Below are 24,088 nucleotides of genomic sequence, written 5' to 3' on the forward strand. Positions count from 1 at the left end.
TAATTGTAGATCCGTGGTTATGGACCTTTCTTTTGGTAACATGATGGTTAAGCTTAATGTATTCAATGTAAGTCGACATCCCTTTAATGAAGACGAGTGTTGTCTCATAGATGTCTTAAATGAGATTGTGGAGGAGTCCATTCCTTCCATGGTTATAAAAAAACCAACCGAGGACAATCTTTTATCTCTTTTAGCAGAGGATCCTCTTGCATCTTGTCTCCTTGAAATGTATAAAAGTTGTGGATTTGACAATGAAGGATCAATAAGTGAGATTACTGAATTAATGGAATCCGTTGCGATTTTGGATTTTCCACCTTAGAAAACTCTAAAAGAACCTCTTCCTCCACTCTCTAGCACTCCACCGATTCCATCTCTAATCTCTCGACCAATTCTTGAGCTTAAAACTCTACCTTCAAATCTTAAGTATACCTTTCTGGGTCCAAAATAGACTCTTCCGATTATCATCTCTACAAATCTTGAAAAAGATCAAGAGAATTCTCTTTTGGATGTGCTTAAAGAAAATAAGGAAGCTATTGGATGGAATGTGGCGGATCTAAAGGGAATTGACCTTTCCATTTGTATGCATCGCATTCTTAAGGAAGAGGATGCAAAACCTTTTAGAGATGCCCAAAGAAACCCAAACATGAAAGAAGTGGTTAAGAAAAAAATCATTAAGCTCTTAGATGCCGGTATCATTTATCCAATCTCTGATAGCAAATGGGTGAGTCCAACTCAAGTAGTTCCCAAGAAATCGGGGATTACGGTGGTTGAAAATTCAAAAGGTGAGGCAATTTCTAAGCGTATCGCCAACTCATGGTGAGTATACATTGATTACTGTAAATTAAATGCCGCCTCTAGAAAAGATCACTTCCCTTTGCCAGTCATTGATCAAATTCTAGAGAGATTGGCTCGGCTACAATATTATTACTTTCTTAATGGCTATTCGGGTTACAATTAAGTAGCCTTTGACCCTCTAGACCAAGAGAAAACCACCTTTACCTGTCCTTTTGGCACATTTGCTTATAGATGGATGCTTTTTGGTTTGTGCAATGCTCCCGCAACATTCCAAAGGTGTATGATATGGACATGGTGGAAGAGTATCTAAAGGTCTTTAAGATTGATTTTTCTGTCTTTGGGTCTTCATTTGATGCATGCCTCAAAAATCTAAATTTGGTGCTTAAAAGATGTCGTGAAATAAACCTTGTTCTTAGTTAAAAAAAAAAAAAGCCATTTTATAGTTCAAGAAGGTATTGTTTTGGATCATGTCATCTCTAAAGAGGGGACTTGAGGTTGATAAAGCAAAAGTTGAGCTTATTTCTGAATTGCCTCCACTTTCAACGGTGAGAGAAGTTTGCTCTTTTTTAAGTCATGCCGGCTTTTATCGTCGTTTCATCAAAGACTTTAGTAAGATTACTAGACCCTTATGCAATCTTCTCGCCAAAGAAACTCCTTTTATCTTTGATCAAGCATGCCTTGATGCTTTTCACAAATTGCGTGACTTATTATCATCTGCTCCTATTATGCAACCTCCCAATTGGTCATTACCATTTGAAATAATGTGTGATGCCTCTGATTATGCCATGGGAGCAGTTTTGGGGCAAAGGGTAGGAAAACTTCCATGCGTTGTATACTATGCAAGCAAGACCCTCTCGAGAGCTCGATTGAATTACTCCACTACCGAGAAGGAATTACACTACAATAAAAATGGCTTTTAACAAGGGGCAAAAAACAATTCTACAATGGGCATAGCCCGTTGTGGTATCCCCTGTCGTTGTTGAGTCATAGTCTTCTACGACGGTTTCAGCACGTTGTGGAAAATGTACTTTCTACAACGATTTACAACCATTGTAGAAGTCAATATCGACAATGGGCAAAGGCCATTGTAAAAAATCAATTTTCTACAACGGGCATTTTCTACTACGGACGGTGCCCCTCTTAAAAAGCTAACTTGCCACAACGATTTTTGTCTGTTCTACAAGGGACTTAGCCCGTTGTGATTTACAACCATTGTAGAAGTCAATATCGACAATGGGCAAAGGCCGTTGTAAAAAATCAATTTTCTACAACGGGCATTTTCTACTACGGACGGTGCCCCTCTTAAAAAGCTAACTTGCCACAACGATTTTTGTCTGTTCTACAAGGGACTTAGCCCGTTGTGAGAAATACCTCAACAACGGGCGTTGCTCGTTGTAGAAAGTCAATTTGCTACAACGGGCATACCCGTTGTAGAAGGTGTGATTTTCTACAACAGGCATAGGCCCTTTTAGAAATGTTACTTTGCACAACAATTTTTGCTTGTTCTATGAGGGACTTTGCCCATTGTGAAAAGGGATTTTTTTTTTTTTTTCCCCACCCAAAAAATTTTGTATACCTGTTTTTCTTGAAATCCAACACAATAACCTAGCCAATAACCATCCATCATCCAACACCTCATTCTATGAATATTACACAACCAAAACTCCACCCAAAGCCATATATTTTCACGCCAAACCTTGTGCAAATCAACAACATCAACATATTTGGAGCATGCAAAAAAATAGCTCAAGCTTTATAAACAATAAAAAAGGGGAAATCCTATCAATCACAAACAAATAAATTTCAACAAGTCTTATATTCATTAAAGATTTCAATGTACAATTCCATCATTGTTAACATATATATATATATATAAATTATAATCTGGAAGTAGCAATACTCACAAAAAATCAAAATAGTAAGGCAATTGCTCACTCTTCTAAGCAACCCAATTAGCCTTGTATTTTTCTTGTCTTGATATCCTCATTGTAGTGCCTGTCATCATATTGCACACACCCAGGGGCCGGGTATCCCAAAAGAAGATGATCATCTTGAACCTGCAAACAGAGAAAATAGAATTGGGTACAATTAATTTGGTAGAGAGACAACAATGGAATGGAAGTAAGTACATAAAAAAATAGATTGTTAGAGAGACAACAAAGGAATGACCAACTACTTATTGTGTAAAAACTAAGAATATGGATATGGTACACAGAATGGCAAGACACGAACACGACAATATGACAAATCCTATAAAACTAAGACATAGTGAAGGCAAATTCTCTATAAAATGCTTGGTAAATATATATATGGTAAAAAGACCCACCCCCCCCCCCCCCCCCCCCCAAAAAAAAAAAATGTTGAATTATTTTGCATTTGCAAATAACTCCCTAAACATCAAAAGAATAAATAAAAAAGCCCCCTAAATTTCAAAAATTTGCAGCTAACCCAATCTTCATCACTCAATTTGATGAAATTTCAGAACTATCCTTAAAAATTGTGAATGAAAATACCAAGTTAAAACAATGACTTTGAAACAAAAAAAAAAAAAAAAAAATTCCAAATTAGAGTTAAGACCCTAGGATCTACTATTGGGATATACCAAATTCATTTTCCCCTATTTAAATCCAAAAAATGGTTAATTTGGTTAAAAGAAAATCATATTGGTTAACTTCTAATCCATTTCCATTCTTTTTTAACACAAAAATAATGGCAAGGGACAATTTTGGGTTTTACAATAGTCTAGGGAGATTGCCATAATCAAAGGAGGTTATACGTAAATGTGTAAAAGTTGAAGGGGTCAAAATTTTTTTTTTTTTTTTAAATTCTTCTTTCAATTTTGTTCGATAATATATATATTCCCTTGATAACTCAATGTCATGATTATATTAGTAAATTTTCAAAATAAAAGCATTTTTACCTATTCATCAACAACCAAACACTTCTTTATTGTTTATTGGGTAACCAAACACTTTCTGCTCTCCTAAATCATATTTTTCTTTCTTTACTTTGTTCCAACACAATCAAGACTTACTTTCCTTTTTATGATATTCCTTAAATTTTTAGGAAGTCGATCGACAAGAAAGAGTAGATTGATGGACCCCACATTCTTCGTGGGGCTCACCGTGCCATTTCGCCTCATCGGCTTGACCCAATTCTGCACAAGAAGCATTTTCCAATTTTTTATACAAGTGATCATTTAATAGTTGGGTAAAATTCATGATTGTTATCACCTAATGAATTTCAACCTTGCGTATGGTTAGTTGGAGTGGAAAACCTGAGTTGAAAAGATGTCCCCTGTTCAGAGTATACTGTAAGCAAGCTATTGAAGCTAAAAAGATCAATAGGAAAGATTATAGTGGTATTTCCTCCAAGGTACTGCAATCCAAGCAAGAGCTCCATGCATCCTAGATTTAACTGCAACTTAACCCTATGTTAGTTCCTAGAAATATTGTATTTCCAAGTCTGCCAAGCTAGCTCTACTTGAAGAATCAATTCTGAGATAGAAATTTAGAATCCAATGGCTCAATCTTGGAGACCAGAATTTCTGTTTCGAAACTGTGACTTCTACGAAGGCCACTAACCAAACCAGTTCCTTAAAAATAGAAGATGGAAATCTCTAAACTAATATCAAGGATGAAGTTGTGAACTGCTTCAGAAATTGTTGGCTGGTGAGAACCAATTGGTTTTCCAACTCTATTCCTCCAAAAATTATCAGTGATTTGCAGGTTGAACTCTCTACTGAAGAAATCAAATGTGCAGGCCCAGATGGCTTCACTCTCGTTTCTTTAATAAATTATGAGGTATAATTGGTCCAAAGATCATAGCAGCATTTGGTCCAAAGATCATAGAAGCCATTAAGTTTAGCTTCTCTTCTTTAGTTTCAGATTTTAGACCCATAGCATGTTACAACACCTTATACAAGTTTATGTTTAAAATCATTGCCAATAAACCTAGAAAGCCTTGAACCATATTAAATCTCCTAATCAATTAGCCTTCATTCCCCACCACAAAAATCTCTAACAATGTCTTGCTTACCAGACCTACATCTATGGATGAGAAGGATTCCGTATAGATATTGCAACAGGAGAGTTACTTGGATTGTTTTGTAATGACTTTAGGACTAGGATAGGTCTTTCTCATGTTTATATTCCAAGTCATCTCTATAGCCTTCTTGGGTCATATCCACAGCTACATTTTGATGATTGTGATTCAGTTTTCAGATTATATACTTGGATTGTTTTGTCATGAGAAATTTTTGTTATTATATACTAATCTATGTACTTAATTTTTTAGGGTTAGGAGTTACCTAGCCTTTAAAGTTGCTACTCTTACAGGTTCAAGTATGTGTGTGAATCATTAAATAGAGACTAGTTATCTACTAAACAACCACTTTCTAGACCATGAGAGTCAAGTCTCAATAATAAAAATGCTATAAAAGAGATCACAACCTCAAGCATCATTTAAGTAAAATGTTTGATAGGAAGCAATGCTATAAAAAAATTACATACCTCAAGCGTCATTTAAGCAAAAACTCAAAAAGCTTATCCTAGCCCTGCATGTAAACCAAATAGTGTATCCCAAAAGAAGCACACCCAAGTATTGTTACGGCCCAAGTTTTTCAACCCGGTGCATTAGTGATGAACCGAAAGATGATCCGATAACAGATCCGAAATACGGAAGCAAAAGACAAACACCGGTCTCTAGAGATACAACATGACTCTAAGACACCATTGTGACCCTCAACGAGGTCACGGGACCCAAAGGAATCAAATGCGAAAACAACATTTCAAAAACGGACAAAAATGCACCTAGGGGCAAAATCGTCATTTCTAGCCTAAAAGTGGGTGCCACCGAGCACACCATTGGAAAGACAACGAAAAATCAATGAACTTAGACTCAAAAATTGCTTGATTCGGAGTCCGGATGAAGAAAATATGGCTAACGGAAGAAGAAGGGGCAAAACGGTCCAAAAGAGGCAACCCATGAACATCTAACCGGTTAGGGGACCTTCCTAACCGGTTAGGAAGCCAAAAACAGTGAAAAAAAACGCTGCCCACACTCATCTAACCGGTTACGAAACCCCTCGTAACCGTTTAGATGTGAAGGGGCAGTAAGGGTGCGACATAAAAACCTAGCAGCAAGGGTTTTTCCAGAAAAAATGGAAATTTGAAGCCTTAGATGATATTTTCTGGAAAAACTCAGAAGAAACCCTTCTCAAAATCAAGTTTTCTACGTGACTCTTGAGGAAAATTGAAAAATACACAATATGAAATGCCCAAAATGCCCTCCCAAGAAAATTGGTCCAGAGGGTCTAAAAAGCTGCTAAATTTAAAAACTGAGAGCTGAATTTCGGATGCGATTTCCGATGCCAAGATAGAATTTTCTAGAAAAACACGAAAAAGAAACCCCCCCTAAAATCATATTTTCTAATCAACCACGTGAAGAACGGAATTTATTTCCCAAAGAAAATTTCCAAAATACCCTTAGGTCAGAATATGCAACAAAAGTGAAAAATGAGTCCGTAGGAGGCTCATTTCACCAAAAAAGAATCCTTATCCGGAAACGACCATGTACGCAAACGTAACTTACCTAGTAAGACATGCTACAATGGTCCATGGCCCAAAAATATGACCGATACAAAATATGACCCCCCAACGGCCAAAATGCCAAAAATAAAGTTTGGAACGAAAACTTGGAATTCAAAACTATGAAATGGTTTCAAAATGCCGTTTGGCCCTTGGCCATACTTCATACATAGTGAATGAATGCTAATGGAAGAATCAAAATGGAATTCCCACACCCAATGCAAACATGGTGAAGCAAAAACTCAATATTTTTCAATACATTCATAATATTCCATGAAGTCAAAAATTACATAGGATACAAATTACATGTCATTGGCCTCCGGCCTCATCTCATACATGTCAAATACATCGTATAGAGTGTACTCATGACACATTACATATATGGAATCAAATGTACACATGTTGACATATAAGACTACAATTGGCATTCCAAGCCAACCTTCACAAAAATGGAAGTCTCCAAGTCCACAAACCATCCAAGCATAATGAAGACCTCAACTTTGATTCTTGTACTTGAAATATGCCCCAGTATCGTAGAGATGAGTAACATAAAACTACTCGTAGGAAATGAGCATATATCGACCTACGTTTTACAAGTTTGTATAATTTAATCATTGTGGTTCATTCCACTTAACGTCTGTCAAAAGTGAGACTCAAGGAGTATCCTAGCTACCTAAGATCATTTCTAACATCAATCACCTCACTCATGCAATTTTAGCAACATAGGTTCATGCTTACACAAAGTAACAACATAGGAGCATTCTTACACAAAGCAACAACGTAGGAGCATGCTTACACAAAGTAACAACATATAGATTCTCAAGGTTATCAACTTGAAGTCTAAAATGCAACATCAACTAAATATAATAATTTAGCATAATTAAAATATCTAATACCACACATCAAGACATAGATTCTCTAGGTTATCAACTAGAAATCAAAAAGTGTGAAATCAACTAAATATATTAATTTAGTATGGATGTACTTAACAACATCAAAATCACCAATAACCAAAACCACAAGTCAACAAGGTAAACATGATTGTCAACTTGGAATTAAATGCGAAAACAAATAGTGGAAGACTTGGACATCACGCTCGGAATTCTGCCGAAACCTCAATGGTTATTCCGGGCACTAACCCGCAGAGAAGACCACCCTAAATGCGCACTATCTCAATGACTTAGAGGACTCACGTCCCCGTACTAGAGCCAAACCCTAGCCATCTTAACTCAACAATGTTCCAAGATTCCAAAATAAGCCAAATAAGTTCATAACTAATACATATTACTATTACATAGTAACAAGTTAGCAATATAACTAAGCATTTCATATCCATAATGCTACGAAATCACAAGCCAATAATATATTCATATAGAAACATACTCTCATGAATATAAATTTAACAACAATGCCCTTCAATGTATATAACACAATCAAGTAAATACTACACAAGTCTAAATCCATACTCTTAAAATAGAAACAACTTCTAAAACATGATTAGATCCATGGATACACAAGATAGAATTTAATTACATCAAAATAATTAAACTCTCTAAATTTCAAATCATTTCCAATTGGCCCCAATTTAATATATGTTAATAGACATATCATGGTCATTACATATATTCACACACAAGCTTAATTAGGCCCATGAAACCACCAAAATAGATTTTAATTAATTCCCTTAATTAAAGTCTCTAGATTTCGAAACTCAACCAAATGCTCTCAAATTAAAGCATGTTAACAAACATGCCAAAACTTAATTTAAAAGCATAACACAACTCAATTTCATGCAAGGTATGGCCATGAACTTAAATCTTTCACAAAAGATAAATATTAATTAAAAAGAGCAATTCTTATTTAATTAATTCCAATTTAATATATGTTAACCAACATATTAAAACAAGTTTCTACTATGCCACAATTCAAAACCAAGTTTCTCATCATCATGAAAATTAAATCTTATACAAAGAATTAAATGTTTCAAATTTCCTAGATTTGATACAAGGCATGCATATAGGTTGTATAAACATGAAAAACACACAATACAACACATATAAAATTCTAAAACATTCCCTACCTCCATTTGAGATGAAATCTCAAATCCCCACCAAAATAAATCGGCTCCGAATCCGACGAAACTCCTAGATTTTATCGGGGACAACACCACGAACATGAATCCCAAGGAAGCCCCATTAAAAACACAACTTGACTTCAAACCCGAACTCAAGAAATAGCCAAAACGAGATTCCAATCGGTTGGAATCGAAGGCCTCACCGAGGGGAACAATAAACACAAAGGCATCACCACTTTTTAATGAAGGAAAGAAGTCCAAAAGAGGAGAGAGAAGATGGCAGCCATGGATGGAGCTTGGACCGGCCATGAGAGAGGAGAGAGAGAAAAATCTGATTTTTCTTTCTAAGACCTCCTATTTATAGAAAAACTCAAAAAGTGCCCCGAACGGGCCCCGCCGGGTCCGGAAAAGTGGAATTTATGCAGACGCGCTCAAATGGCAAAACTCCATGAACGAAAAAGATTCCAAATAAGAAAATATGAACGGAAGAAACGGCGTCAAAAACCGAGTCCCGAACAGAGAGTTATGCCCAAAACAAGTTTGACGCAAACCGGGGCCAAAAACCCTGAAACTAGAAAATATCGTCCAGGAAAAAATTCTAAGAATCCACGACTCGACGAAATGTGAAAATGAATCTCATACAAGAATCCGGGCTCAAAACAAGGCATTGAGCAATAACTTTCATTAATTGCACAATGACCCCTCCAAAAAGTGAAAATTGCGAAATTGCCCCAAAATGAAAATATCTTCCAAAAGATATTTTCTTAGATACCCCTGAAATAAAATATGTTCAAAAGATATTTATGAAAAACACTCCAAGAAAAGAAAAAGTTTCCAAAGAACTTTGCATTTATGCCCCTATGGACACCGGGAGTAACCAGAGTACTTTCTCACGAAAGTAAAGATACGTATCTCATAGAAATCATTGAGAATGAAGATACGTGAAGTCAGAAACCAACTCCGAACACAAGAAGTGTGGTTAAGCAAACAAAGTGCCAAACGAGGAAAAGACGAAATAGGGAAAAAGACAAAATAGGGAAAAGACAAAAAGTGAATAGTGTCGAAAAACGAAAAGTGCAGAACTGACTCGGTCCTCAAAGGAAGTTGTCAATCCACAGAAAAGAGTCTCGGAAATCACTCCAGAGCACTCGAGACGACATTAATCGACAAAAAACCAAACTCAGAAGGGAAAAGACAACGAAAAAAAATTTATCCAAAAAATCCGGGTCATTACAGGTATCCCAAAAGAAGATGATAATCTTGAACCTGTAAATAGAGAAAAAAATTGGATGTAGAAAAAATTGAATAACCCAGCAGCCTGAATTCAAACTCTAATACATCTAACTTTGATACACAAAATCAGCAATTTCAATCCAAGCAAAAAAAACACATACCTCAAGCATCATTTAAGCAAAAACTCATAAATGCAAGCTTATCCCACATTCGGCACTACATGTAAACCAAATAGTGTTTTTCAGATTCATATATCATTAAAAACTTTTTAAAACGTGCTCAAAAAAGTATATGGACTTACGAATTTTGATGAACCTGTTAGGCCATGCAATTGTTTCACCCATCACATGTTCAAGAGTATTGTAAGATTGAAGAATTCGGTACATCGGCACGTTAGGTTCAATGACTTGGGTGATATAAATTTTCCAACATTCTAAACCAAAAGGAACATCATCTATAAGATCATCAGGATCTGTTGAATCAACTTCACCCATAGCGACAATTACTCCTGTCCCATTATAATGTAGTAACTCACACTTCTTATAGACAACATCTTCAGTAGGTGGGACTTGAGGTGGAGCATTGGGACAGGATTGGTTGTTAGCATTTTGTGCCTACCATAATATTGAATCGTTGATGAAAAAAAAAAAAAAAAAGAAACAAAATAATTAATAATGCTTAAAAAAGAGACTTATTAACTAAGAGTAGTGCATACACACATATATACTATTGATTATGGAGTTCACTTACCATGAGTGCTTCTATTTGCTGTTGCATTTTCAGTTGTATTTGTTGTTGTCGCTGCAATTGTTGTTCCAAGGAACCAATCGTCCGATCATATATCCGAGAAACATCATTCCGAGCATTTATTTTTGTCATTGTTACCCCAAATCCTAATGCTCTCACTCTTCCTCGATGTTCAGGACCCATTACATGTGAGATTGCATCATCATGAATTCCTGTACTCTAAGTGGTGTTGGTATATTCTTCCATTTGTTCCTAAAACAATAATATATGTAGAACACACTTTTTAGTTTAATAAGTATATAAATGACCAACTACTTAAGCTAAAAGGATTCATTTTTTACCGCTGCCTCCTTGGCTACTTCATTTATATAACTTTTGTCCTTTCTTTTATGCGCTTTAATGCACACGTCTACTCTCGTAATGGAGTCAAGCGTCTGACATTTCTTTCTACATAAGAGTATAAAATAATAAAAAGCCCTTAAATATAAACATTAAAACATATTACCAAGGTTGATTTTCATAAAATAAAATAAAATAAAAACTATGAGAGAAGTTGGTATAGATTTTCATATCTCAAACCTCAAGTATGAATTGATTTTCTGGTTTATGCTTCTGAAACTGAACTTAACATGCTATAATCATGTTATACTCTAATTTTCCATCATCTAAGCACGATTGAATTGATGATCTGGAGTTAAACAAGTTGAATCATGGTCAAGAAAGTAACCATTATAGCTTCAGGTCTGGTAGACCTCACAAACTATGCTTTGTTTAAGTGTTCATGCCTATTGTATGTGCTGTGAGTGCAATACCTATGTGTAATTACAGTGTTCTTCATTTAAGCAACTACATTTTTCTAATATATGATTAAGAGAATCAGTGGCTGAACTATGCTGTTGTAGAATTACATTTCAGTCCCTAATAACAGTACAATTTGGGTACCTAAGTAATTTAATTTTAGCGAACGAACTTGAGCAGTTTAATAGGTTTGGGCATAAATTGCGACCCCTACATAAAACATACAATCTTGTAAAGGTTACGAATCTATATTCCCTAGTAAATACATTACTATTTACTACAAAAGTAATTTCATAGTAAATATTTCGTAGCTAAAAAGCTATTTTCTTGTATCGTTATCCAATCATAATACTAAAATTATGCTTCAGTCATATTCCTGCATGCCATATTTTAAACTTCCTGCCAATGCATGTGAGAAAAGAAATATCATCATGATGGACGTTAGCATTAGATTGCTAGGTAGCAGTTGGTAGAATCCAATTATAATGGAGGCAGCATTTAATTTAGCTCTCCTAGCGAAAGAAGGTTGGAGTTTGGGGGGGGGGGGGGGGGGGGGGTGGTGCTTTTGCATTATGTTTTCAAAGGAAAGTATTTTCCTCATTGTTCATTAATGCCTAAAGCTGGAAAAGGAAGCAACCCCTCTTGGGCATGGCAAAGTTTTCTTTATGAGCTACATTGTTGATTCATTGTTGGTGTACTTTGTCCAACCTTCAGACCACATATAAAGCATTTAATGTCAAGCTGAGGGAGCCTTTAGTTGAAGAGATTTTCAATTATCGTAAGGCATTGTTTAGCAAAAACTGTAAACCTAGTTTTTAACTCTAAAGTAATACTTGTGTGCATTCAATGGTTATACATTGTTGTGTCTCATGTGTTTAATATGCGAGTAAGTGTATCTTGCCTATTGTTATGTCTAATGTGTTTGATATGTGAGCAAGTACATAGAATATGGATGACTCATAATAATAACTGTGTGTCAATATATATGTATCTTCAAAACCACTGCTACATATTAAAACCCCACACAAATTAAGCAATGATTTTAAAAAAATAGAAAATTCTATTTCATTACCATCTCCTTAGTCAACCCGGCATATCCCAATCGGCTCATAGTGTGGGGGGTTTTGTTTTTAGCTTTTAATTCTTGTTTTTTTTGCCTTTCCACCTACAAATACAAAAGTTTAGATAATTTATATACGTCATGCAGAAAAACGAAAAGGTAAAAAGGACATATAATTCAAACTATATACTCACAGCATGCTCTTTTGATAAACGCTGCCTAGCAAAACTTAGCCACTCCTCTATTGTGGGCACATTAGGAGGCTTCATGAGTTGTAAATTTCGTGTGTTTTTTCCCACCTTCAGCACATCACTTGTCAGAATTGATTTATAGGTGCGCCATGCAGCTCCCATCTTTTGAAATGAGTATCGGGATGCACTATCGTCAACATTAAACCGCAACTGTAGTCAAATTCCAAAGATAATGGAAACAAGTCATTATTAATACTCCTTCATGATAGTCACAACTACCATGGCAACAGAAGAAAGAATGGACTGCAAAACAACATATGATGAGAATTCCACTTAAAACGCATTAATTATTTATTGTAGGCTTAAATAACACTATAATACACACAGCTCAATCTCACAAGGATTTCTTCTAAAGAGTACAAAAGATAAAAGAAAATAGAAAATAGAGAACACATACTAATTATTATTATATTTAGTTTATGTCCAATATACTCTCATTTTATTCAAACAAACAATTGAAAAATACCTGTATAGCCTCCCATAATTCATCTCCGAATTGTTCTAGTACGGTGTTCCATCTTCGTATAGTTACCGGCACTAGCTCCCGCACTATTATCGGAAGGTTGAATTATATTTCTTACCAATTTTCCCAATTGGATGATCATTTTCATCAAATTCCACACGGGGCTTCTTTTCTTGTGATGAAGCAATACCACACAATGCAGACTTCCCCCTAACCTTTCGTTTGGTAGCACTTGTTGCGGTGTCCGTAGGGGTAGGGACTTGAGAACTAGCATGATTGGATGAAGGATCACTAACTCCTACATTTTGGTCACCTGTGGATGTATGAGGGGAGTTTGAACCCCCATCAGAAATGCGTACAGCTGAGGGTTGACGCACAATACTAGCCAAAATTGCTTGACGCTCCCGTTCTAATCTTTTTGTAACTTTTCTAGAACTCTTCATTCCAAGTACATGAAAATTGATATAACATTAAAAACACAATAAAAATATAGTCGTACCTAAATTTAAACATTAAATTACAAATAATAAAAACATTAACTAAGGTTGATGCTTACCTCGGCATTGTCAGATATAATGAAAAGGATGTAAAAATTGATCTGTGTAGAAGCTTAAAAATCTGCAGTGAGAAGAATAATAACAAAGTAATACAATGACACAAATGAATTATCATCTCACTAATAAAGAGTGAAACAATCTCTTACAACAAAATAATATTTTATTAATGGACATATATACCAAAACCAGATTGCACACCAAATAAGAGCCACCAAAAAATAAGACCAACATTTGCTATAACCCTGAATTCTACACTATTATGACTTCACAATCATCTCGTACATATGGATGATCATCATCATCAACAATGTCAAGTCTTGATACATCTAAAGGAGCATAAGGCATATAAGGGTTTTCTTCAAAACTATCTACATCATGAGATCCTCTAATTGGTGCTTTAAGTACAACATACCAACTTGATGTTTCGGATTCCCTAGAATAAAACACTTGCTTAGCCTGCGATGCAAGGATATATGGATCTTTTGCAAATTGACTTTGACCTTCACGAAGGTTCACCAACGTAAATCCATCGTCAACTTTGATGCCATTTCTAATGTTTGCCCAATCACAATCAAATAATGGCACCTCAAAAGTGTAGTAGTTCAACAAAATTATATCTTTCAGAATGCCATAGTAAGTTATTTTTTCAATAACTTGATTTGTGTCTCTCACACTAGATCGGCATATAGTTTCAGTTTCAATAGAAACACCACTATCTTGTGTGCTTCTCTCAATATCCTTCGTGTGAAATCGTTGACCATTCACAACATAGCCAGAATAGGACATTACTTCTGTTCTAAGGCCACGTGCAAGCCACTTTAACTTACCTAATACATTTGTACTTACACTGATCGTAGTTTTTATCCATGAACTGAAGGTCTCCATATGTCTCTTCTCTAACAAATGTTCATTCCTTGCTAGACGACTGTCAGAACGCCTGAGTTCCTCCCGATGCTCTCTAACATATAAAACAATATGGTTATTCAAGTTTTTTGGATAATTATTAAAGAAAAAAAATATTTATTAATAATATCTTACTCTATGTATGGTTTAACCTCGTCACTGTTGAATAATACATAACGATGAGCAATGGCTAACATGTCAGGAGGAATGGGTTTTGAAATCCCCTTAGATATTGGGCGTCCTCTTTCTGTACTTTCACATTCAATATCTTCATTTCTAGATCGACGAAAACCTATTTCAGATACTTTTTTCATCTGTTCACTACAAAATTCTACGCACTCATCCACCAAATAACATTCTGCCATGCACCCTTCCGGTCTTGCTCGATTCCGAACATATCCTTTATAAACCTTCATAATCCTGTGTATGACATGAGACAATTATATTTGTAAACTAAAAATATCTATAACTACCTATAAAAAAAGAAATATGATAAATAGATTACCTCTCAAATGGGTACATCCAACGAAAGTGCACTGGTCCACAAAGATGAGCTTCTCGTGCAAGATGAATGGTGACGTGTACCATAATGTCGAAGAAAGATGGTGGAAAAAACCTTTCAAACATGCATAAAGTTTCAACAATTTCATTTTCAAGTTTTTCCAATTGTTTCCTATCAATCACCCTTTGGCATATTCCATTGAAATATGCACATAAGCGAACTATAGCATTCCTCGGACCTTTATGTGCTAATCCACGTAAAGCTACAGGTAATAATTGTTGCATCAAAATATGACAATCATGGGATTTTAGGCCACTAATCTTACATTCACCCAACGAGACTCGTTGCCCAATGTTTGAACTATAACCATCAGGCCACTTCAATTGTTGTAACCTTTTTAAAAATTTGCCCTTCTCTTCCTTCGATAATGTATAGAGTGCTGGTGGCAAGTAATGTTTCGTGCCTGATTCCTTTGGGTGCAAATCACACCTAATGCCCATTTTTTCTAGATCCATACGAGACTTGAATCCATCCTTTGATTTTCCCTTCATATTTAATAAAGTACCGAGAATGCTCTCACAAACATTTTTTTCAATGTGCATTACATCCAAATTGTGACGAAGAGGTAGTGCCTATCATAACAAGAAAATATGAATTATTAGTAAAGAATGTGATCTCCTAAAAGAAATAATAATGCCTAAAAAGTTAAACTCCGTAATGATTTCAAATTACATACCTCCCAATATGGCAATTCAAAAAATATAGACCTTTGCTTCCATGGCCAAGTGCTGGGATTTTTTTAGGAAGTGTCGTTCTTTTCGGAAGGATTTTCTTTGGACCTCTTACGTTTTTTGAAAGAATTTATGTTGGAATTCATGCATATTTTAGGTGTTTTTCCCCACTTATTCTCAAAATTCTCAACAATACGAAAAATTTCTGAACCAGATAATGCTATAGGTGGCCTTCTCAATTCTTCTTTTCCATTAAACCAAGTTTTCTTCTTTCTATAGCTGTGATTAATTGAAAGAAATCGCCGAGTATCCCTATACACAGTCTTCCCACTACATGGCAGCCACTCTGAGCATGTTTCTTTAGCACACACTGGACAACCACACTTACCTTTTGTTGCCTGACCAGACAGATTAGAATAAGCCGATAAATCATTGATTGTCCACATCAATATCACCTTCAAATTAAACATAGATTTAATGAATGAATCATAAAGCTAAACACCTTTTTCCCATAACTCCTTCAAATCTTCCACCAATGGCTCCAAAAATACATCAATATCATTCCCTGGTTGCTTTGGCCCTGAGATCAACATCGTCAACATCAAATTCTCTTTAGACATGCAAAACAATGGGTCAAAATTGTATACAACTAAAATCACTGGCCAACAACTATGTTTAGTGCTAAGATCACCGAATGGATTGACCCCATCGACCGCAAGGCCAAGCCTTAAATTTCGAGGATCTGATGCAAAACTCGGCCACTTCTTATTTATGATATCCCATGCAAGTGAATCAACTGGATGTCGCATATTTCTATCTTGACTTTTATTTGTTGAATGCCACAATACCTGTTCAGCCTTTTCAATCGATCGAAACAAACGCCTAAATCTTGGTACTATTGGAAAGTACCATAACACCTTAGCCGGAACCCCTTCTTGAACCTTACTATTCTATCTGTTCATTTTCCACCTTGAAGAACCACATTTTGGGCATGCATTCATATCCTCCTTTTCTTTTCTAAACAAACAACAATCATTAATGCAAGCATGTATTTTTTCATACCCTAAATCAAATGTCTTTAATAGCTTCTTTGTTTCATACATTCCTTTAGGAAGCTGGTTATCTGGTGGAAGCATAACACGAAGAATTTTAAGAAGCTCATCATATCCGATGTCAGATAGATTAAAAGCAGCTTTATGCTTATGTAAAGCAACAGTTGCTGACATAATTGTAAATGTCGTGCAATCTGTATATAAAGGAGTTTCAGCATGTTCCAACGCCTCTCTAAACTCACCCTCTCTACTTCCTTCAATATGCTCTGTAGCAGCGTTGTCTTCACCACCAAAATATACATCCCTGAACATCTCATATGTTTCAGGTATTTCCATACGATCTTGATCGCCTTCATTTACTACTTGTGTACTCCTCTTTTCTCCATGAAAGACCCATACAGTGTAATTGGAATCCATTCCCTTTTCCACTATATGCTCATACACCTTATGGTAATGTTGATATTGTGAGTTTAAACAAAGTTTACAGGGGCATAAAATGGTATCTTGATTCCTTGCATTACTTCGAGCCCAAGCGATAAATCTTTTTGCTCCATTTGTATACTCTTCTGAAGCTCTACAATTGAACACTTACAACTTTTAATTATTAAAAAAATAACAGGTTTAATGTTTTAGCTTTTATCGATAAAGCTATTTGTTATTCTAATAACCTGTCATCAAGGTGCATCCAGCCTTTATCCCCCATAGCTCCTTGCTGACTTATTCAATAACTCTAGTAAAAGTTTTTAATAACCTACAACAACTTCATCATGAGTAAAAAAAGATCAATTTTGTGATTATATATCTAGACTATGGCCACTTTACTAATTGAATTTTTGTTATTATATATATAAAATAAAAAATAAAAAAATAAAAAAAATTGAAGAAGTTAGCATTAAATTTAAGTCTAAATTTATTACCACTTGCAATTGAATCTCAAACACAGAAAACTCATAAGTTGAAATGCGTATGTGCAATTAAATACATTCATATACGATATAATCACTACATAATCAAAGACCTTGCATCAATTGCATTCTTCAAAAAATAAAATTCTGAATATATATATAAGCATCAATGACAAAATGCACAGAAATACACAGGAATAAATTATTGTTAAACCATTTTCATGATTTCTATGAAAATGAAACTGTTTTGATAAATGAAATTTCATATAAAATGAACTGTTCTGATATAATAAAATTTGATAAACTGTTTAGATATAAAATAAAACTGTTATGATAGTAAAAAAATTCATAAACTGTTCTAATACAAAATGAAACTGTTCTGACATAAAAAATTTCATATAAAATGAAACTATTCTGATATAAATATTTCTATGAAAATGAAACTATGGCATTATCATGCTTCTTGAAAGCATCCAACTGAAGCTTTCTAGGTCATCTAAACTTGATGCTCACAATAGAACAAAAGAAAATTAAATGAGAAGAATAATAAGAAGATTTCATTGGCAGAAGTATCATGTCAAAGAATAAGGGCTAATAAACCTTCTGCACCAAGTAAAGTTATGAACCTAGTTCCATAACACCTAGGTTATTTCAAAAATATTGGTAGTCCAACATGGATGACCCCAATAAAATGTTTGGCAGTCAGGAAATGATAGCCCTTCGAGGGGGAAGAGGTTTTAAACAAGCATCCTTTGTGAAAGAAAAAAGCATAGTTGACAATATCCCCTTAATACAACAGCATGTGAGGAACTAAGATAGGGATATAGGCCCTCTAGGTGCTTTATAAATGTTAATGTTGTGAAATCCTATTATATGGTGGGCTAGATTTTTTATTTTTTTTTTTAATTTTTGTCTTCAAAACATATTAATAGTAACCTACTACTTCCTTGATAATATTATAGTGTGTTACTATTGCTACCTTTTCTGTCAGCTTAAATGGTGCTGTGCATATATATATATTAACAATCTATAGGGCTTAGGTGAGTAGATCCTATATATTCTTACCTACTTCATGAAGCTTTCTCTGCAATTTTGTATATAATAATTTCACATTTTAAAGTGGGATGATCTACTTATCCTTAGTGATGTCAATGTCAGTTTTTATTCATGATATAGAAACTGGTAAGCTTCAAATAATATGTTTTGGACTCTCATTAATCTCTAGTAGGCTTTTTTGGCCTGATATTGGAAGGAATTAATGGATAAAATTATCAACAAGTGTTAGAACTAAGTTGACCTAACAATTCTGCTAGACTTCAGTTGGTATTCAAATATTCATACTAGTTAGTAAATTTTGTGATCTTTCCTTTGGACTGGTTCAGAATTCAAGCACCAAGTAGCAGAGAAGTCAAATGGGATGCTATATCCAATCCTGAATCAGAAGGGTGTTTGGGTATGAAAAGGATTCTGAATTGAAGTAAATCCTGTATGAGGAGACACATTAGACTTTATATGTATACATACTCCTTGGGCTAGATGGTGTTATGTATAGAATTGATAATAAGAATAAAAATAATTGTTACTTTTAAAACATATGTACACCAGAAGTTTTGATAATGATCATGCAATTTAGTACTACTTACAATTCATCATATGCGAGTGATTCTATCAAAAAGATACAACAGCTAAATTTTATGGTTATGATGTCTCATTATGAGGTCCAGCTACTATGTAAGAGTTGAGGAAAATTCAATAATAGCTGTACTTTCAGCCTAAACCAGTGTTTATACGTGGTATAAAGGTCACCAAACACAATATCATATACGAGATGAAAGGATTACAAATAAGTGTTAAATTTTCATTTTATTGAAACATAGATCGAGTCTACTATATTTTTATTTATTTATAAAATTTGATGGTTCTATACAATGAATTAAAAGACAAGAGTATCATTTAATAATGAATTAAAAAGCAGGATGACTTTTCATTACTGGACAGATTATTACTTGCGCAAGTCCGATCTAAGTATCAGTCATGGGTAAGGAGTAAATACATCATTTAATGGAAAGAATCATCTGTCTCTATCTAAGTGTTGAAAGATTATTGGATAACCATTTTGGCGCCATTAGGTGACAGTAATATTAATTTGTAGCAATGTATTACATTAAGAACATCACCATCTGAAATCTTGAAAAAGCAATAAAACAAAAAGATCTCTGACCCTTGGCGTTACACCAGATAATTCTATATTTCATCAGAAATAATACTGTCAGATCTTAGAAACGTATAAGCCTCATTAAGGAAAGTGTTAGGATTTGTATATAGGGCAATGGGACTTTTTTGGCTTAATCATAGACCTCAACTATCATGGATTTTAAAGATGTTCCTCTTATGATTCAAAAATTAGATTAAGGCATGAGGCTAAGTCCTTGGGCCTTTATAAAACATCCTCATATTGAAGTTATTAAGCGTAAAATTTTAGTTGCTTTCCTTAGAATTTGGGGCAATACAGAGGGTGGAGACTTAAGTTGAAGGTCTTTAACAACAGTCCCTTTGTCAATAACCATCCTGATTTAAGGTCCTAATATGTGGTATCATAGTGTTCATTAGCTAAAACCATGTCTGTCAGGCCAGAACCCCGATTACCCAAAAGCATATAAAATTGAATTGGGAACATCCTTGGAAAGTTAGAAATGCCCAATCAGCCAAATAATCCTCCAACAACAAATTAATTCAAAAACAACAAAATATAAAATAATCAATTCTTAAATTTCACTCAAGCAAAATTAAATTAAAGTTTATCTTGTTTTTATTCAGTAAATGAATCTTCAATTACAAAGACACAGACTCTACAAATTGCTAATGGAACACAGAGATGATCAAAGAGAAGTTAAAAAATAGTACCTGTCTTAGAGAGGCTTAGACTAATCAACCATGCTGCGAAAGATGAAAAAAAAAAAAAAAAAGAAGTAAATTGATAAGAGTTCAGAGAAGGAAGAGAGGAGAAGAACTGAGATGAGTTCAGAGAAGAATAGGTCGACATGAACCATATATATATATATAAATATATATATATATATATATGTATATACACACATTCAGAGAAGAAAAGAAATGAACCAAGAATAGAGATGTACTTGGGTTATTTTCCTCGATCTGAAAGTGAAACTCATGAAATTTGGGCTTAGAGCTAGGATTCAGAGAAGAAAAGAAAAGAAATGAACCAAGAACAATATATATACACACACATTCAGAGAAGAAAAGAAATGAACCAAGAACAGAGATGTACCTGGGTCATTTTCCTTGATCTGAAAGTGAAACTCGTGAAATTTGGGCTTAGAGCTAGGATTTAGAGAAGAAAAGAAAAGAAATGAACCAAGAACAATATATATAGACACACATTCAGAGAAGAAAAGAAATAAACCAAGAACAGAGATGCACCTGGGTTTTTTTCCTTGTTCTGAAAGTGAAACTCGTGAAATTTGGGCTTAGAGCTAGGAACCAAGAACAATATATATAGACACACATTCAGAGAAGAAAAGAAATAAACCAAGAACAGAGATGCACCTGGGTTTTTTTCCTTGTTCTGAAAGTGAAACTCGTGAAATTTGGGCTTAGAGCTAGGATTAGGGTTTGTGTGGATTTTGGCAAAGGATCGATGTTTGTGGATTTTGGCTAAGGATCGACGTGTGCGGATTTGGAAGTAATATTAGGAATTTCGCGCGCTGCTCAAACAAAAGCCGCCAATTTTAACTTTTAATGAAAATAAACCCTATTCTACAACAGGCCATGCGGGCCTGTTCTAGAAAACCCTTTCTACAACAGGCCATATGGGCCTATTGTAGAAAACTACTCTTCTACAAGGGCTTACACGGGCCTGCTGTAGAAGGTACTTTCTACAACAGGCCCGCATGGTCCTTGTTGAAAATGCGTTGTATAAAGCCCATTTTGTTGTAATTTACTTGTCGTAGTGTATGCTCTAGATAAATTTTGGTCTTATCTCTTAGGTTTAAAAGTCATTGTCTATTCTGATCATGTTGCTTTGAGGCACCTTTTGACAAAGAAAGAAACAAAGCCTCGTTTGATAAGATAGATTTTGTTTCTTCAGGAATTTGATTTTGAAATCAAAGATAAGAAAGGCACCGAAAATGTGCTTGCTGATCATCTTTCAAGATTAGTGGTATAATCTTCCTCGAACCCACCAATTCATGATTCATTTCCGAATGAACAACTATTCCAAGTTTCTAATGGACAAATACCTTGGTTTGCCGACATTGTGAATTTTCTGGCAATTGGCAAACTTCCGACCAATTGGTCAAAGCAAGCAAAGAAGTGTTTCTTTGCTAACATCCATAATTACTATTGGGAAAATCTTATTTTATTTCGATATTGTCCGGATCAAATTGTGAGAAGGTGTATTCTAGAGAGTGAAATTCCAAGTGTGCTTGTGTTTTACCATACCCTTGCATATGGTGGGCATTTTAGTGCGAAGAAAACCGCCTTGAAGGTGCTTCAAAGTGGGTTATTTTGGCCCACCATACATAGAGATGCCTACAATTTTTGCAAGGAGTGTGAGAGATGTCAAAAAATGGGGTCAATGTCGAGAAGAGATATGATGCCCTTGACAAATATTCTCGTTGTTGAAATCTTTAATATTTGGGGCATTGATTTCATGGGTCCTTTCCCTATGTCTTATGGATATCAATACATTTTGCTTGCCGTTGACTATGTTTCTAAATGGGTGGAGGCTTGTACTACCAAAACCAATAACCACTCCGTGGTTGTCCAGTTCATTAAATCCAATATCTTTACTCATTTTGGTATGCCAAAAGTAATGATTAGTGATAGAGGAAAGTATTTTTGCAATCAATTCTTAAGGAAATTATTTCTTAAGTACTCCGTTACTCATAAAGTCATCACTCCCTACCATCCTTAAACAAGTGGGCAAGTAGAAGTGTCAAACCGGGAAATTAAACATATTCTTGATAAAACGGTTAACACAACCCGGAAGGATTGGTCACGCAAATTGAATGACGCTTTGTGGGCTTACCGAATGGCATATAAGACTCATATTGGCTGAAAACCTGAATTTAAGTGCTGGTTGTTTCGGTAGACCGAAATAAGATTTTGGTCGACCGAAATAGGCCTTGAACAATAGATTTGGCTACTGGAATGATGAATTACTGTGCATAGACAATTCCAATTGCCATCGGTCAACCGAAATGGAGTTTTAGTCGACTAAAACACCTCGAAATGCTTCTGGAAAACCTGTTATGAGTCCAAGGTGCTAAGGTTCAACCTATACTTTGAATCCCATGATGAATTGGTTCAAAATGAATGTTGAAAACTGATTTTTCATTGAAATTCAAATATGTGGATATGCCAACAACTTTGAAATGAATATTTGAATGTAAAACAATGGCCCATGGCCTCATACATATAAATTACAAGATTTTCATATGTCAAACCTCCAAAATTAGTCCAAATACATTTTGAAACGAAAGTTTGATACCAAAAAAATACAAGTACAAAAGTACACATGTTTGACCCTTGGCTTCTTTACATACATGCTTTTAATGTCAAAAGTAGATATTAAAGTATCATTACACATCAAGAAAGCTACACAAGCTTCTAAAGTACCATACACCCATGGTATACAAAATGTGACATCAAAAGAAAGGCATGCTAAGCACTTGCATGTTAATACACAAAAATGCTTCAAATAGCTCATAAGTCTCTAAGGATGATGAGCATCCAAGAACATAGTCTCTTTACCTGAAAAATAACCCAAACCACTAGGGTGAGTAATCAAGTTACTCGTAGGAAGAAGCATATGCGTATACCCTAAAGTTTCAATATCATTGCAAGATCAATATAGACGAATACAAGGGAGCATTCCTATGTTCAAGGTATTCTAAGGGATCGTCTTAAGCTAACTTAGATGAATCTAGCAACACAATAAAAAAAGGGATGTACTTAACAACATCAAATCGCATGAAACAAAAATTACAAGTTACAATTTAACCATTGATTGTCAACTTGGAATTGAATGCGAAATCAAAAAGTGGAATCCTTGGACACCTAAGCTTGAAATTCTGCCGAGACCTCAATGGTTATTCCGGGCATTAACCCGCAGGGAAGACCACCCTAAGTGCGCACTATCTCGATTGGGGAAAACTCATACCTCTCGCACTAGAGCCAAACTCTAGTCATGTTACTTGTAACCATGTCCCAAGAGAATCCAAAATATATCAAGTTCAAAACTTATACATAAATAATAAGGCATGTCAACCACCTTACAAGCACAAGTATTTTGAAACCACACAAACCATGTCTTAGGGTTCCAAGTCTATAATGGCATGCTAAATGACAAGTCATCATCATGATATTATGCACAATACAATACCACCAACTTATCAATTTCAATCA

At 35.0% G+C, this 24,088-nt stretch overlaps 1 protein-coding gene and 1 long non-coding RNA gene across 2 annotated transcripts; both read right to left on the reverse strand.

The window, feature by feature from the left end:
- Positions 1–2,618: 2,618 nt before the first annotated feature.
- LOC132273558 (uncharacterized) lies at positions 2,619–21,381 on the reverse strand. Its single transcript, XR_009470144.1, has 13 exons — positions 20,949–21,381; positions 20,797–20,849; positions 20,564–20,596; positions 13,566–13,627; positions 13,013–13,446; positions 12,490–12,696; positions 12,308–12,400; positions 10,779–10,884; positions 10,441–10,689; positions 9,992–10,304; positions 9,852–9,906; positions 8,464–9,723; positions 2,619–2,852 (listed from the first exon to the last, which is right to left on the reverse strand). It is a non-coding gene; the product is annotated as an uncharacterized LOC132273558 (long non-coding RNA).
- Positions 13,709–17,794, reverse strand: LOC132273557 (uncharacterized). The gene is made up of 4 exons (XM_059774521.1): positions 15,708–17,794; positions 14,975–15,603; positions 14,605–14,889; positions 13,709–14,524 (listed from the first exon to the last, which is right to left on the reverse strand). Exons 2-4 carry the CDS (start codon positions 15,571–15,573, stop codon positions 13,816–13,818), a joined length of 1,593 nt encoding a protein of 530 aa, XP_059630504.1. The 5' UTR covers positions 15,574–15,603; positions 15,708–17,794; the 3' UTR covers positions 13,709–13,815.
- Positions 21,382–24,088: the final 2,707 nt, after the last annotated feature.

The sequence above is a fragment of the Cornus florida genome, unplaced genomic scaffold, assembly GCF_030987335.1.
Source record: "Cornus florida cultivar Cherokee Brave unplaced genomic scaffold, ASM3098733v1 CherokeeBrave_3.0.0_Hap2_Chr09, whole genome shotgun sequence".
Lineage (NCBI taxonomy): Eukaryota > Viridiplantae > Streptophyta > Magnoliopsida > Cornales > Cornaceae > Cornus > Cornus florida.

What these genes read in the sequence shown, in the direction of transcription:
- LOC132273557 (XM_059774521.1), bottom strand. Translation starts at nt 15,573, where the DNA reads ATGCACATTGAAAAAAATGTTTGTGAGAGCATTCTCGGTACTTTATTA. An exon ending in TGGATGTACCCATTTGAGAG is followed by an intron (nt 14,890 to 14,974) that starts GTAATCTATTTA and finishes TGTCATACACAG; the next exon opens with GATTATGAAGGTTTATAAAG. An exon ending in GAGGTTAAACCATACATAGA is followed by an intron (nt 14,525 to 14,604) that starts GTAAGATATTAT and finishes TTTATATGTTAG; the next exon opens with AGAGCATCGGGAGGAACTCA.